Source organism: Solenopsis invicta, chromosome 8 (assembly GCF_016802725.1).
Source record: "Solenopsis invicta isolate M01_SB chromosome 8, UNIL_Sinv_3.0, whole genome shotgun sequence".
Taxonomy (NCBI): Eukaryota; Metazoa; Arthropoda; class Insecta; order Hymenoptera; family Formicidae; genus Solenopsis; species Solenopsis invicta.
The window spans coordinates 16,222,026-16,237,277 of record NC_052671.1 but is presented as its reverse complement, the minus strand read 5'-3'; the positions used below and the strand labels follow the sequence as shown (position 1 = coordinate 16,237,277).

At 28.7% G+C, this 15,252-nt stretch overlaps 2 protein-coding genes across 2 annotated transcripts; both read left to right on the top strand.

The window, feature by feature from the left end:
* The first annotated feature begins 3,257 nt into the window (after positions 1-3,257).
* LOC120358496 lies at positions 3,258-8,023 on the top strand. Its single transcript, XM_039452910.1, has 2 exons — positions 3,258-3,688; positions 7,519-8,023. Exons 1-2 carry the CDS (start codon positions 3,558-3,560, stop codon positions 7,868-7,870), a joined length of 483 nt encoding a protein of 160 aa, XP_039308844.1. The 5' UTR covers positions 3,258-3,557; the 3' UTR covers positions 7,871-8,023.
* A 93-nt stretch (positions 8,024-8,116) lies between these two features.
* Positions 8,117-12,254, top strand: LOC113005034 (putative gustatory receptor 28b). Its single transcript, XM_026139929.2, has 4 exons — positions 8,117-8,411; positions 8,476-8,538; positions 8,618-8,704; positions 12,069-12,254. Exons 1-4 carry the CDS (start codon positions 8,148-8,150, stop codon positions 12,159-12,161), a joined length of 507 nt encoding a protein of 168 aa, XP_025995714.2. The 5' UTR covers positions 8,117-8,147; the 3' UTR covers positions 12,162-12,254.
* The last annotated feature ends 2,998 nt before the right edge of the window (positions 12,255-15,252 follow it).

Genomic DNA, 15,252 nt, shown 5'->3' with positions numbered 1-15,252 from the left:
GTTCATTTAGCACACTCAGCGTTCTAATAATCGCTTATGAGCTCAAGCGTGCTCCTTCATTCATCGACGAAGGTGGATCGTTGACTTACAAGCTAGAAAACGAAAATATATACAAGTGAAAAAAGTGATTTGCGTCATTGTCCGACCTAACGTGATCCTCATTACTCTCATAGAGATCGCAAAGCGTGATATTTACATGTGCGTGATATTTACTCGTTAATCTAGTGCAAATAAAAGAAAAGAGGCAAGTTTAATTAATATGCACTATTAAAATTAATTCGCTTTTGTAATTAATACTGGAACGCAAGAGACTGCGGTGAAAATAGTATTTCACTTTCTAATAGTACACCGATCTGATTTTGAACATCTCAGGTATTCGATTAGCTGAAAATTAAAGACGAAGACATTCCAAGTAAATGACAGTCGAGGAACATTGCATAAAAGACAGAGATTTGACGAGATGAAGTTATTTGCGCGACCAAAATGCTTCTCCGAAGCAATAAGATTGGTGACAACCGTCAGATGTTTATTAGGACTTCGTATTTTTGAATATCCTCTCGGTCATCCAAGACCTGTACTCAGTTTGATCTATCTCTTGCTTATTTATGGCCTGTACTGCAGTGGCGCAATGCTTATGGAAGAAACGTACTTTGCAAACGTTAACCTGATGAAACTGGAATATGTTCTGTATCAATTATTGACACACGTCATTAGTACATCTATAATAGTCAAGATGTTGTTGGGCTGGTGGTTTACGAAGGTGAGCAAATAAAATAATACACAATGTCCGATAAAAAAGTTTACAGTATCTCCGTATAAGAAATTATATTTTTTTATCTCTCAACTATCACAAGATAGTTACATATAACTTACATATAATAAACTTTTATAGACTTATGCTTTTACATGTAAAAGTGTATGATTTATGTTGTTTAATACAAAATGCAACAATATTGAATAATGAATTTTTTACAAAAAAGGTTGAATATAATTTTTATTATTCTACATTTATTTTATTGAAATACTTTAATTGTCCTATATCTAATAATTTGCTTATTAAAAAAAATAGTTATACAAGCAAATTCCATTTGTTAAAAAATATATGATTTATTTTATCCAGCACTATATACTATTTACATATTTAAAGTATATATTTAAAATGTAACACTTGATTGTGTTTCCTTATCAGGTTGTATTATATAATATAACAGTATTATCAATATAAACACTTAAATTCAACTTGACTCATAGCTCTATATTTTTACTATAAATTATTGTCTGCTGAATTAATAAATGTTTTCATATATGCATTTCATTTATGTAAATAAATCAATTATAAATGTACATAAAGTTCAATTTATATATCCAAATCTTTATAATAAAATTGAGTCATCAATCAATTTTAGACAATATATTTTCTAGAAATGCTAACATTTTGACCAACATTTAGTTTGAAAATAACGTAAACATTACCAAAAAAATGAACATTTGTTCTGTAAGCAAGGTTGGACAAAAAATATTTCAAATACAAAATATTGACAATTAGTACTGACAATCTTTTTATTTGAAATACAAAGTATAAGTTTGTGTAAAAGAATCTCAATATTTTATATTTTGTAATTTAAATAATAATTACCAATATTTTAATACAATTAATGAGTGGAAAATAGGCTAATGAGAGTCAGCGCAGATCAAAGCGCGCAATCACAAGTATCGATATTGAATCATTTATTCAATTCAAAATTACAAAACGAACGTTTTGACTTGCTCTGGAGTCATTTTCAACAAATGATAGCAACAAAAAATAGTACAGCTAATCGAAATAGAAGCCGTCATCAGTCATCAAAAACGAAAAGCATCCAAGTCGCCAACGATTTGACAAATCCGTAGTGGCATTTTTAATCGTGAAAGTATTGCAAGAGATGACACTTAACTGTATAACTGTCGTATAATTATTTTAAATCTTGAAAAATTATTCTAATTAAGACTATATTTTCTCGTCGTCATGTCGCAAAAAGTGACACTTAACTACATAATTGTCAAATGATTATTTTAGATGTCAAAAAATTATTTTAGTTGCGACTGTATGTACTCGTGGATCCCCATTCGAGTTAATTATAATCGATTTAATCCGTTAAAATGATACAAAGTTAACTAATTTTTTTGTTCGACTCACCGTCAATTTATTCTATATATTTTTTGGTACTTATGTATTTGAATTTGCCTTTGTTTATTTTCAACTGCCTAACCTTCTGCGTAACGTTCAGGTAAGATGTAATGTTCCGGACAGTTAGTACGCATTCGGACTTGAAACCGTGAGCACGTGTTGGTGTGAAACAAGTAACATTTGAATGCTTACTTTGTCATTTCTACAGACAAAACTTATCTCCAGCATTATTAGTTGTCATCAGCTCGAATGGGGATCCACGAGTACATATAGTCGCAACTAAAATAATTTTTCGACATCTAAAATAATCATTTGACAATTATATAGTTAAGTGTCACTTCTTGCGAAACGACGACAAGAAAATATAGTCTTAATTAGAACAATTTTTCAAGATTCAAAATAATTATACGACAATTATACAGTTAAGTGTCATCTCTTATACGTGATACTTTCACGGTTAAAAATGTCACCACGCATTTGTCAAACTGTTGGCGACTTGAATGCTATCCGTTTTTGATGACTGATAACAACTTCTATTTCTATTGCTTGTACTATTTTTTGTTGCGCTGAAGATGACTCCAAAGCGAGTCGAAACGTTTGTTTTGTAATTTTATATTACAACATACATAGTAGTACATTTTATAAAATGTTTGTAATTTACTTTATGGCATTTATTTGTGTGTAAAATCTACGAAGGATTATTAATTTGTGATTATTTATAAATAAAAGTGCTTTTAGTAAGAAAATCGCATTAATTAGTAATATGCCTTATTTTCTATCCATATTTTCTCTTTTGTAAATTGTAAACTATATTTATATTCTATACACAACAATATATGTTTGTACTTTTATTGGGATTTTAACTATGGCCGTTTCACTAAGGATATTCCACGTCTATGTTCATACTACATACTCATATTTGAAAAACGTGGAATTTCCTTATTAGACGGCTATAGTTAAAATCCCAATATACCGAATAAATTTCTATCTACAACATGATTGATAAAACTTTATGGCTAGCAAATGTGTGTCCAGAAAAATTATATCATGTTAATATTTATTGAATTATTTTCAGAATACAAAACAATATGCCACTACTCTCTCTTTTTCTCTATATAAAACTTTTTTACTAGGTGTCTTATAAGCATTTATGAAATATAAAAACTATATGACATGTCATAGATACATTGTTATACAATATAGTTTTAAGAAAAACTACGCATATGACTTATAATAATATCTTATAAATTTTCAGAAATTCAAAGTGTGTCACAAAAAGATTTTCAAAATCGACGAAACATTACGACAGCTTGGATTATCAGTGAAATATGACAACTTATATTTTATTACGATTGGAACAATAACCATTTGGATTACAGGCACTTTCATTATGAGTATTGCAGTTTTTATTGACTTACAAATACGCGCAAACGTATTTACTTCAATTTACATTATACTTGTGTATTCATATTCAATGGCTGTCAATTCTATTAATATCTTTGAATTCTACATATTTGTAAGGTATGTAAATCGCATCTTCAAATTTTTCAGTTTGTATGTTTATAAAGGAAAAGAGGGTATTATGGCTACTGTAGATATTATGGCTATCCCCATTATCTCCGTTATTAGGTGACGAATTACAGTATTATAATTACTTAAGGAATCATTTGTTTATTAGCCTGCCTTTATCCTACGCAGCACAGGACGTCCCATGGACGTACAAATTATTGTTGTTTTATGTCGTTACATCCGTGGACATATCATGGATGTCTTACAGACGTTTAAGAATATCCGTCGGACGTCTAACAAAAGACGTCCTTTAGGCGTCTAAAACACAACCGTTTTTCATCGGACGTTTATAGACAAAATATGAACGTCCATTGCATGTCTTATGTAGGACGTCCATCGGATATCCACTATAGGATAGTTAATGAATCCAAAGTACATCCGTTTTACGTTAATACATCCGTCTTCAAAATATTGATAATTTTTTTTAATGAATCTGTTTCTCGGCTCTTATAGAGGTGTGCACACGTATAATAAGAGTAGACAAGCTACGTCAATTGTTTTTACAAAATTTTTACGAAAAAAAAATGTATTTACAAATATTTTTTTTAATATTGTAAAACCGTTTTTTTAACATTAAATAAAATAAAAATGTTTAAAAAAAATCGAGAATTCTTCTCAAGAATTTTTTCCGGAAATTTTCAAGCGGTCACCCATTCAAGTTGTAATCGTAAAAAATATAATTTTATATATGTTTATATAAATATTATATTTAATTATATGTTTTATCTTTTCAATAACATAGATATCAACTCGATATACATGTGTTAACACAAAATATTCACAGATCAATCATCAGGCATAAATTCGCAGCAGTCTTTTACAGGTCAAGCAACGTTTGGCGAGGTTACGACTTGAATAGGTGGCCACTCAAAAATTTTTGAAAAAAAAATTCTTCTCTGAAAAAAATTCCCGGTTTCTTTTACTTTAAGTAACATTTTTTTTTTATTTAACATTAAGAAAACTATTCTTGACAATATTAAAGTAAATATTTATAAATAAATTTTTAAATATTAGTATTTGTTTAGCGGACATCCATAGGACGTTCACTGGATGTCCAATGAATGTCCATAGGACGTCCTATGGTCATAACTGAGTCGGGCATTTGGCATAATATGGACATCTTATGGACGTCCATCGGACATCCGGTGGATGTCCAGGAAAGACTAATAGACATTCCACGGATATCTAATTTGAAATAATTGAACGTCCCTCGGATGTTCACGTGTTAGACAGGGTTGGGCAGAGGAATCTGACACATTTTAATAACCACTTGCGCGGCCGCTATTAATCGGAAGAGGTTGAAACTCCGGGAGAATAAACTAGACACTTGAAGGTTTTTTTTGTTTATTTACCAAAAATTATATCGGCTAAATGATGGCCGTTACAAGCAATACAATTTTCGAGGCGTTTTTCGAAATGTAACGCGTTCGGAATGTAACGGCTCCTCGACTATCTGCTGAGGGTTCTCCGTAGCATAATAACGACAGTTTTGTTTGTTTACTGTCTTGTTCAAATAAAAATGAGCTTCGTCGCTAATCATTAAAAACTTACGGTCAATTTCTTCGTTGTCCAACAACTCCTTCATTTTTTCTGCGAATCTTAATCGAGCTGCATAGTCGGTATATTTCAATTCCTGGGTTATGAGAATTTTGTAGGGATGAAAATTCATCGCTTTCAACATTCTGCTAAACGATCGACGAGACATTCCGAGAGCTTGAGCATGTTTACCGGCAGAACGGCGTGGACTTCGTTGCAAAGAGGTGCGAACGCGTGTCTCATTTTCAGGGGTTCTTACCGTTCTTGATTGCCCTGGAGGCTTTTGTTTCGTGGCTGTGGCTGTTTGTCGGAAGTTTTTGACCCACAGATTCACAGAATTACGAGAGGGAACCGGATCTTGTGGACGAAGAGAATATTCAATACGAAAATCGCGAATTGCTTGAACGTAGGACTGAGTTATGAAAAAACGCTCGCAAACGAACGCGCGTTGTTGCGGCGGCCACTTCTCCATACTGTTGTGAACTGTACTGATATGTAAACATAAACCTTCAACCATCTATTATTCGCTCCCGGAGTTACAGCGCCCTCTTTTCACTTGGAGGGGAATAACGATTTTTTTAAATGTGTCAGGTTTTTCTGCCCAACCCTGTATAAGTATGTAATGACGTTTATATGCTGATACACAATAACTCACATTTTTACTTTTGAGCACTTCTAAACTTTTTCAAAGTATATTTTAGCATTTAATTATACATACCATACTTCTTCATTGTTTTTAAACTTGAGCGTATTATCATACAAATGTGTGTACACTTGAGTGTTTTCTTGTTATTTAACTTTTTATTTGGCTGTACACACTTCGAATTGTTGAAAGTTAAACAGTAACATAGGATTTTGTTAATACGGTTTTTTAAACAAAATTTTCATATCGAAATGTTTCTTCAGTAAATCGATTGTTACTCTAAAAAGCGATGTTCAAAAACATTAGAAATATTATTTTATGTTTGTTGTTTAATGTTAAACAGGAATAAAATAATGTTTCTAATAAACATCTTTAAAGTCTTTAAACATAGAAAAGTTGAATCAGGAAAATTCTGAACGATGGAAAATTTAAAAAATATTTTTTTACAAAATACTATTTTATTTTAAACTAAACCGATGTTTTTGCTTATTTTTAGGCTAGCCATAAAACCACCACTTTTTTTCTTCTACCGATTATGTAATGAGTCATATTTTTATGAATCACGTCCTAAGTATTAAATATTTCATTACTTTAAATTTAAAATCTGTTAAACATTACTTTAATGAATAGAATCGTTTCAGTTGCAATATAAAATATTGATTATAAACAAAGTTGTTTTGAAATAAAAATGGATGCTATATCACCCTCTTTTCCTCTATTACTCTCCAGATTATATGCAAAACAGCAATATCATAAATATTAAACAGATCAATTAATCAATTTAATACTACTGATGTTGATATGCATCTATAATCAGTAATTGAACTAGCTAAAACTCCCGCACAACATACCGTAAGGTCCAAGGTCAAATCTTAGCTGAGATAATATTTTTTTCAACAAAATATTTATCATTATTTTCAAGGATGGGAAAATTAAGGGAAAAATTTTATAGATACTTGTGAACATCAGTATCTTAAAATAATCAATTTAATATTTGTGATATTACTCTTCTAATTTAATTTAAGAGCTGTACTTTCAAGACTGACAATGAAGATAATAGCGTTAAATTCGAAGAATAAGAAAATGTACATAAACTAATAATATCTCTAAAGTATTTAAACGCAGAAAAGTTTTAAATCAGAAAAATTCTGAACGATGGAGAATTTAAAAAATATTTTTTTACAAAATACTGTCTTATTTTAAACTAAACCAATTTTTTTGCTTATTTTTAGGCTAGCCATAAAACCACCACTTTTTTTCTTTTACCGTTTATGTAATGAGTCATATTTTTATGAATCACGTCCTAAGTATTAAATATTTCATTACTTTAAATTTAAAATCTGTTAAACAACACTTTAATGTACATAAACTATTACATAAAAATGTTATTTGAGCTTAAAATCCTGCTATAACAGTCGCTATAACCTTTTTCTTTTTTAATTAATATAACAATATGTATAATAATCTGTCTCATAATATTTTATATCTTCTCTATCGTTGTAAATGGATTTTGATTTATTGTTTGTTTACGAAAAAAAACGACATTAAATTCTTTTCAATTCATATTATAATATTTAACATTTAATATTATATAATAATGCAGATGCTTAAAAATGAAATTTGGATTGGTCAACCAACTGTTGTGTGATAGTTTATCAAATTTATCAACCAAAGAGAGGAAATTGGGCATCTTTGAAATGAAAGATTTTGCAAAACTCATAAATGTCGAACAACAAAAGCAAATTCTTTCCGTGGGATCGATATTTCGATACCGTCAGCAAATACAATCTCGCGGAATAAACATTTCTATATTAGAAAAGAATCCGGTTGTACCCCAGCTTCCATCCCAAATTGAAAAACAGTTAAAAAATAATCTAAAAAATCCATCTGGAAGGTATAATTCCACGATGACAATATGTCAAGAACGTAAATATTTGTTGCAAGTAATCAAGTGAGTATAAAAAATTATGAAGTTCTTTGTTATGAAATAAACACAAAAAGTACATATAGATTAAATTGCATTAGTTTTATCATTATTTACCACAAATTAAATCACACTCAGTTTTAAAAAAGTTTTTTTATAAATAAAGATCAATTCAATGTCCATTAATTAGGGTATTCAAAATTAGTAATTTTCTGTAGAATATTTAAAATATTTAGTAAAATTTTAAAACAATTTTGAGATACACAAAAGAGTTTTTTTTAAATAAAAATAGTTCTGATTATTTTTAAATGTTTTTAAGACACGTGCATCTAGAGTTATGTAGAGTATCGAAAATAATATGTACTATCCTTGGAGTACAAACAAGTTGGGAGATAGGAATAACTATTATGTTTCTCACTGGTGCTCTTTATAATTTATTCGTTCGATACATTCTGCAACAACATAAAGTCAAAGGTTTGGCAACACAAACATCTACGACGTTGGTAGTGTCTTTTCTTTACATTGTGAAAGCCGTTTCTTTGAATCGCATTTGCAAGAAGACAGCTGACGAGGTATTTTTATCTTATCCATTATTGTTTGATTATAAATTTTGACTAGGATAACATTTATTTGTAGGGAAACAGAACCATCGAAATCATTCACGCAATTTATGGATGCAACACAGAAATGCAGGAAGAGGTTTGTTTTCTGCAATATTAACGTAACCTATTATTAATATTAAGATATTATATATAATTATTGCCCTCAATTGTTTCAGATTCAACAGTTTGGTATTCAAATTTTACAAAGTCCGGTCACATTCACCGCGTTTGGTCTTACTTTGGATAATCGTGTCTTAAGCTTGGTTTGTATCAAGATTGTATACGTTAAAACGTTAATATTATATTAACAATTTCTCAATAAAGCGCCAAAATTTGTGTTTAATTAATTAATGTTCAACTAAAAAATGTCCTGCAAAAATCAAACAGTCTAGAAGGAGGTTAAATTTTCAGGAAATAGAAAAACTTCATATCTTTGAATCATTCATTGTATAAATATAATAATTTTTTCCGAACATATAGATACAAAAACAAAGTTGTAAAATTTGATTAATTCATGTATTTTAAAGAACCATTTAAAGGAAAAAATTAAAAACTTCACGGAAGAAAAGTTTCAGCGTTGCAGCTAATCATGGTTAACTGAAACTGTATTTGCTGTTATAACTAAAGAATTTGCTAATGTTGTTACTGTACAGATTTGTTAGCTAAGTACTTGTTTGCTATGATCATATCGATTACAAACTATAAGTTTGCTATCGTAGCTAACATATATAACTAACACAACAAAAGTGTGTAACTTTTGTTGCTCTCAGTGTCAAAAGTCGCGCCGAAAACAAGATGGCGGAGACGTCAAGAAGAGACACGTTAATGCGCGCTCTTCCTTTGTAAACATCTTTCGACCGGCCACAAGCCACATGCAGGAGCCTGTGGCCAATTGAAAAGAATATTCACAAATGCTCGTTTGTAGCAACTTTAACCGCCACCAAGTATTTGTTCGCGTACGAATTTGATTTCGGTTTTATGTTAACACTAGTCAACCAAGAACTACGAGGTTATAGTTTAGTTCCATCTGGAAGCGTGTTTATTAAATTAGGAATACTATTGTGTCATGGACACAATCTTAGCTCTGGATTCAAGGTTGGATTTGCAATAGCACCTAAAGTATTATCAGAAACATCTAAATTTGCGTCTTCTATGTAAAATTATGTGTTAATCATTGCAACGCGTTTTGCTATAGCTACTCGTTAAATTGACTGTCATAGCTAAATTCTTGTAACTCTTATCTACAACGTCTACAGCTAATTAAAATTGGCCATGCTGTTAAAATTTTAGGTATCCATATGTTACGACTGAAATTTAGCTAGCACACACAAAATCTTGCTGTTACAACTAATCTTTTTTTTCGCGTCCTTGTTTGATTTTTGTAAGAGAATTTTATATTAGGTTTTTTAGAAAGTTTGTTTCAAATTTTCTACGTAAGTCCAGAACACAATATTTTATTCTTACACTAACTATTCTCACACTTTATTGAAGCAAATATATTTCGTTTTGTTCAATGACCTTAGCCCACCTCCCAGGTAGTAGCATAATGACCTTGTTCCTAAACAAAAGGTTCTTACTTACTAAAAATTGATCAAGGAACATTTTTACGGCACTCAAAGACTCGATTTTTTTCACAAAGAAAATTTTTTAAGGAAAGAAATAGTAATAGTCATATGAGGCAATATCAGGAGAATACAGGAGATAAGAAAGAAAATCCCAGTCAAAGGCCAACGGAATTTTCGCTTCAATAAAGTTAATGTGAGAATAAAATATTACGAACTTGCGTAGAAAATTTGAAACAAACTTTCCGAACAACCTAATATTTACTAATTAACATATATTTCCCCACCCTGTGTATATATATACACAGGGTGGGGGAAAAATACCAAAATAGCAAAATATCTCAAAAACTAAGCATTTTAGAAAAAAGTATTTTAGATAAAAGTTATAGTGTTTCAAAAGATCTATTTACTAATATTATCAGTTTGATCTTGGATGACATCGCCAAGGTCAGATCAAAATCACATTAATTTTTTTAAATAAAATACCCTATTTTTGATTCCAGAATCTAATAGCTAGTGTCAAGACCTATCCAAAACTCTACAAAAAAGTTTATTTTTGTTGAGTAGTTTCCGAGTTGCGGGATTTGAAGGCTACAGTGTACTGTAACCTTCAAGCGTCATAACTCAAAAAGTACTTAACAAAAATAAACTTATTTATAGTGTTTCGAAAAGTTTTCGAAATTGACTATAAGAAAATGCAATAAAAAATATAGAATGTTAGGATAGTACCGATACCCTTTAATTAGAAAACTACCGATACTCTAATGTTATATCTTCTACTGCATTTTCTTATAGTCAATTTCGAGAACTTTTCAAAACACTATAAATAAGTTTATTTTTGTTAAGTACTTTCAGAGTTATGACGCTTAAAAGTGACAGTACACTGTAGCTTTCAAGCCTCACAACTCGAAAAGTACTCAACAAAAATAAACTTTCTTGTAGAGTTTTTCTTGTAGGGTTTTGGAAACTTCTTGACACCAGCTATTAGATTCTGTAATCAAAAATAGGGTGTTTTATTTAAAAAAGTTAATGTGATTTTGATCTAACCTTGGCGATGCCATTCAAGATCAAGTTGATAGTACTCATTATTGATCCATATTAATTCTACCGTATAAAGTTTTCTTTTTTTTGTTATAAACAAATGTTATAACGAAGATATAAATTAAATATAACGTAGTAAAAAATAAATATAAAGCTATAATAATATGAATTACGAAAATTAATAACCATTACTTATAGTTATAGAAAGTAAATTTTCCTTAAAATATTAGATTGTGACATAATCAAGAAAATTCTATTTCTGATCTAACTGTAAACAGAATACACAAACTGAGCAGTCAACTGTTGCAAACAAGTTACGTTAACAGTCCATAATAGTCTATATGACACACAACGTTATTTGTTCTATTCACTATGTAACTAATACTTACAATTAGGAGCAGCAAATATACCATATTGGGTATTAAGCTATTATAGGATACACTTTATCTTATATCAATATTATAAAGCGCATATATAAATATTATTTAATGTATAAAGTAATAAATCTTTCTTACTGTTTATTTACAAAATTTTACAAATTGCTCTTAATAAAAACATCTTTTTATATTGCTCTTACATAAATTTTACAAATAATTATTCTTCGCATATGTATAAGGTTTAGAAGAACAAAATTTTAGACTTTGATTAATATTTTGAGAATACGTTAAACAAAATTTTTAAAAATATCTCTGGGCTAGTTTGGTTTTTGTTAAAATTACATATATTTACTATCTACTTATATTTACATTTCTTGTATTTTTTTATCTTTGTCGGAACAAAATTATTCATGATGTGATGCTGTTAATAAAAAATAATTTGACACCATAATTACAAAACCATTTTGAAAAAATGGACTTGTTTGGTTTTTGTAGGAAATCCTTCAATTATATTTAATTAATTTAATTGAAAAAATTCAATAATGTCGTTGTTTCTATTTTTCTAAAAATGAAAAGTTATTTTCATAATTCTATCTCGACCACATTATTTCATAAAGGTATTACATTTATTGTTTGCTTGTTTATAGGTTTTTAAAACTGTAACGATCTATATGGTTATCATGATACAAGTGAGCAATACGCTAGAATCGAACAATGCTGTGGAGTATACACCTTTTTAAAGAATTGTAGATATTGTTAAATTATTACCTCTTAGAGAATTCTTTAAATTATTGATGTATTAAATATATATCCCATAATTGTAAAAAATAAATAAAAACGCATATGTAAAAATAACACTGCATCGTAAAAATAAAAGCTACGTGAAATGGAGCGATAATGCAGTGGCCTATAAATATTTAATTCTTTTACCGTCTCTCCCTTTAAAACCCTGACATATAAAATATTATACGTCGTAATTTATTGAGCGAGACCAGCATCACGCATATTTCTTCCTGTCTGTAAATTTTGCAAATAAAAAATTCTTACAACACAAAATAAATTACATTATACAATCTAAAAAATGCAATATGAAAAATGATGAATGTATTATTTAATATAGTGTCATAAACTGTTGATCAATCAATTTGATGAATTTATAATGAAGCAACAAGGGGATACCCTCGTGACACATTTCTACATGTTTAATTATTTTAACTTGGAAACGCCAACTGTGTGACTGCAAATGTCAACCATGACGAAGAAATATACTCGTATACTGAACGTGAAAACATTACGCGATCGTATAAGCATATACACATCGAAGAAATGTGTATGTACATCAGTTTATATACCTATTCTTCGTCCATCTTCATATTCACTACTCATTTCCCTTTATTGCTACAATGCCGATTGTGTTATCGGACTTTATAATATATTGGATTACACGACTTTTCAAACTTGAAGTTCTTTGCAGTATTTACGATAATTGCTTGTAATTATCATAAACAATAAATAATGAAGAAATAGAAAATTTATGCAATGATAATAATTATAAAAAATATTCCCGAGATTATTAATCAATTACAGAATAATTTCGTCAAACATAACAATATATTAAAAATCTTTCCTATTGCTCTTTCCCATTCCTATCGATTCTGCATTTTACAACTATGTGAATTATACGAGCCTATATTTTTAACCCTCGTACTGTCGTTAATAAGATAGCTCTTAGCTTGATACTTCGCACGATATCGATCTTCTCGATGAAGTCTCCTGGGCATTCATCCATTATGAGATCACGGACGCCCGATATATTTGTCACTTATTTCGCACCGCCCGCCTTGTCATCGTTTAAATTTATCATTATCTATTGCGTAATACTCCCGTGCTCCATCAATAATTGTAATTTCATTATACTTTATTCCCACACGTTAACATTATTGAATGAAGCTTGCTAATCTTTAAAAAATTTAAACCGCCTTGTAATAGTCGTAATATATGGCATCTTCTATATATGTATAGATTAAGAACAAATGAATTATGAATTAAGAACAAATTATAATAATAATGAAAAAAAAGTTTGATCAAGAGATAAATTTTTGCTTTCAATTTTAGTTATTTAAAAAAGATGCCATATGAAAATAATGTAATAAAACAAATAAGAAAGACGCAATATAATAAGAAAGAATTTAATATTGCATTATGTTTAAATAAGTATAGAATTTAAACACTAATATATCTTTTTAACGCTAGCAAAACTTTATTGAAAAAGATAAATAAATAATGCTTTTACAATAATATTTCTTCTGCTTGAAAATATTTTTATTTGATGTATTTTTATTTAAAAAGTGTAAGATACAAAATTACCGAGAATAAATATGACAATAAATAAATAACACTTATTATTTTCGAATTACAGAGGAAATTTTTATAACTTTATGTTTCGCAAACACATTTGAATTTGAAAATTACATTTTATCAAAAAATTTTTTTTCCTTTTTTTATAACTTGAAAAAAAAATTAAAAATTAAAAAAAGTCTGCATAATCTGATGCCAAGTGTTATTATAAACATTGCATTATTTCAAACTGATAAGATATGAACCATGTTTAAGTAATCGTAGCTACCGCTTTGTAAAATAATGTTTAAAACAAATGTATTGCAAATTTGACAACATTTTTTCAACGTAAATTTTATTTTTGAACGAATATACACATTTTTAAAACAAAAATACAAGAAAAATATTATATAATTATCTCTTTAAACAACAGTATATGATGTAAAATATCTTGTTTTTCGATTAGCTAGAGTTGCGTAATCTTTTAAAAATGTCTCTTTGAAGATTTAAAGAATTATAATTGCAATTTTTTAAAATAATTCTATTTTTAATCCGTCCTAATATTCTTAATGTTTTAGAAAAATAAAAGAAAGAAAACTTTGTTTTATAAATTCGATGTTTTTCGAAAAAACTATGATAGTAAGGTACTATTATTTATAATTTTACAAAAAAAGATTGAAAAAAATTCAGATTCTGTCCATTCTTTCCTAAAAATGCAGAAAAGTACAACTATGATAATGATATTGATGAAGTATTTACAATTAGAGGAAAGTAGAAGATAGTATTAATAAAGTAATTGCACAAATGGCTGTTTGTGCAATAACTTTATTAATAATTATTATTTTATATTGAAACTTAACAATTACATTCACCAAAGTGTACTGTAATAAATTTTAAACTCAAAGTCCTAAAATATTTATTATATTCAATATTATTTATAAAAATATAGCGACATAGCATAGTAAATCGAAGAGAAACAAGAATTGTAATATGGACTACTAAAAATTAAATTAAAAAATTGGTTTTGTTTAAAAGATGCAATATTTTGTTACAAAATTATATATTTTTAATTTCCCATGATTTAGAATTTTTCTGCATTAGAGATGTCATTATATCCTTGTTTAATATTAAAGGGAGAAAGTCATGTAAAAATTGATTTTTTTTCATTGCATATATATGTACTAAAACATTTCAAGAATTCAAATTTTAAGTCATTTTCCACCGGAAGGATTAATAACACTTGCAAAAATAACTATCCAAACTATTTTTTTCACATGATAAAAATGAAATTTTATGCAAAAATTCAACATTTTTTTCAAAATTGCGTAAAATTTTTATTTTAGTATTTTTTACTATCGGAATTTAGTTTTTCCGATGTGCAATTTTATCAGAAAGACATATTTATTCGATTTTTTATTTCAGGATGAGATAAAAAAGTACTGCATTGTACGCCATTTGACATCCTCGAAAACCAAGACTTGGAGAGCGATCGTC

What these genes read in the sequence shown, in the direction of transcription:
- LOC113005034 (XM_026139929.2), top strand. Translation starts at nt 8,148, where the DNA reads ATGTTTTTAAGACACGTGCATCTAGAGTTATGTAGAGTATCGAAAATA. An exon ending in GCAAGAAGACAGCTGACGAG is followed by an intron (nt 8,412 to 8,475) that starts GTATTTTTATCT and finishes ATTTATTTGTAG; the next exon opens with GGAAACAGAACCATCGAAAT. An exon ending in ATAATCGTGTCTTAAGCTTG is followed by an intron (nt 8,705 to 12,068) that starts GTTTGTATCAAG and finishes GCTTGTTTATAG; the next exon opens with GTTTTTAAAACTGTAACGAT.
- LOC120358496 (XM_039452910.1), top strand. Translation starts at nt 3,558, where the DNA reads ATGAGTATTGCAGTTTTTATTGACTTACAAATACGCGCAAACGTATTT. An exon ending in GAATTCTACATATTTGTAAG is followed by an intron (nt 3,689 to 7,518) that starts GTATGTAAATCG and finishes ATAATAATGCAG; the next exon opens with ATGCTTAAAAATGAAATTTG.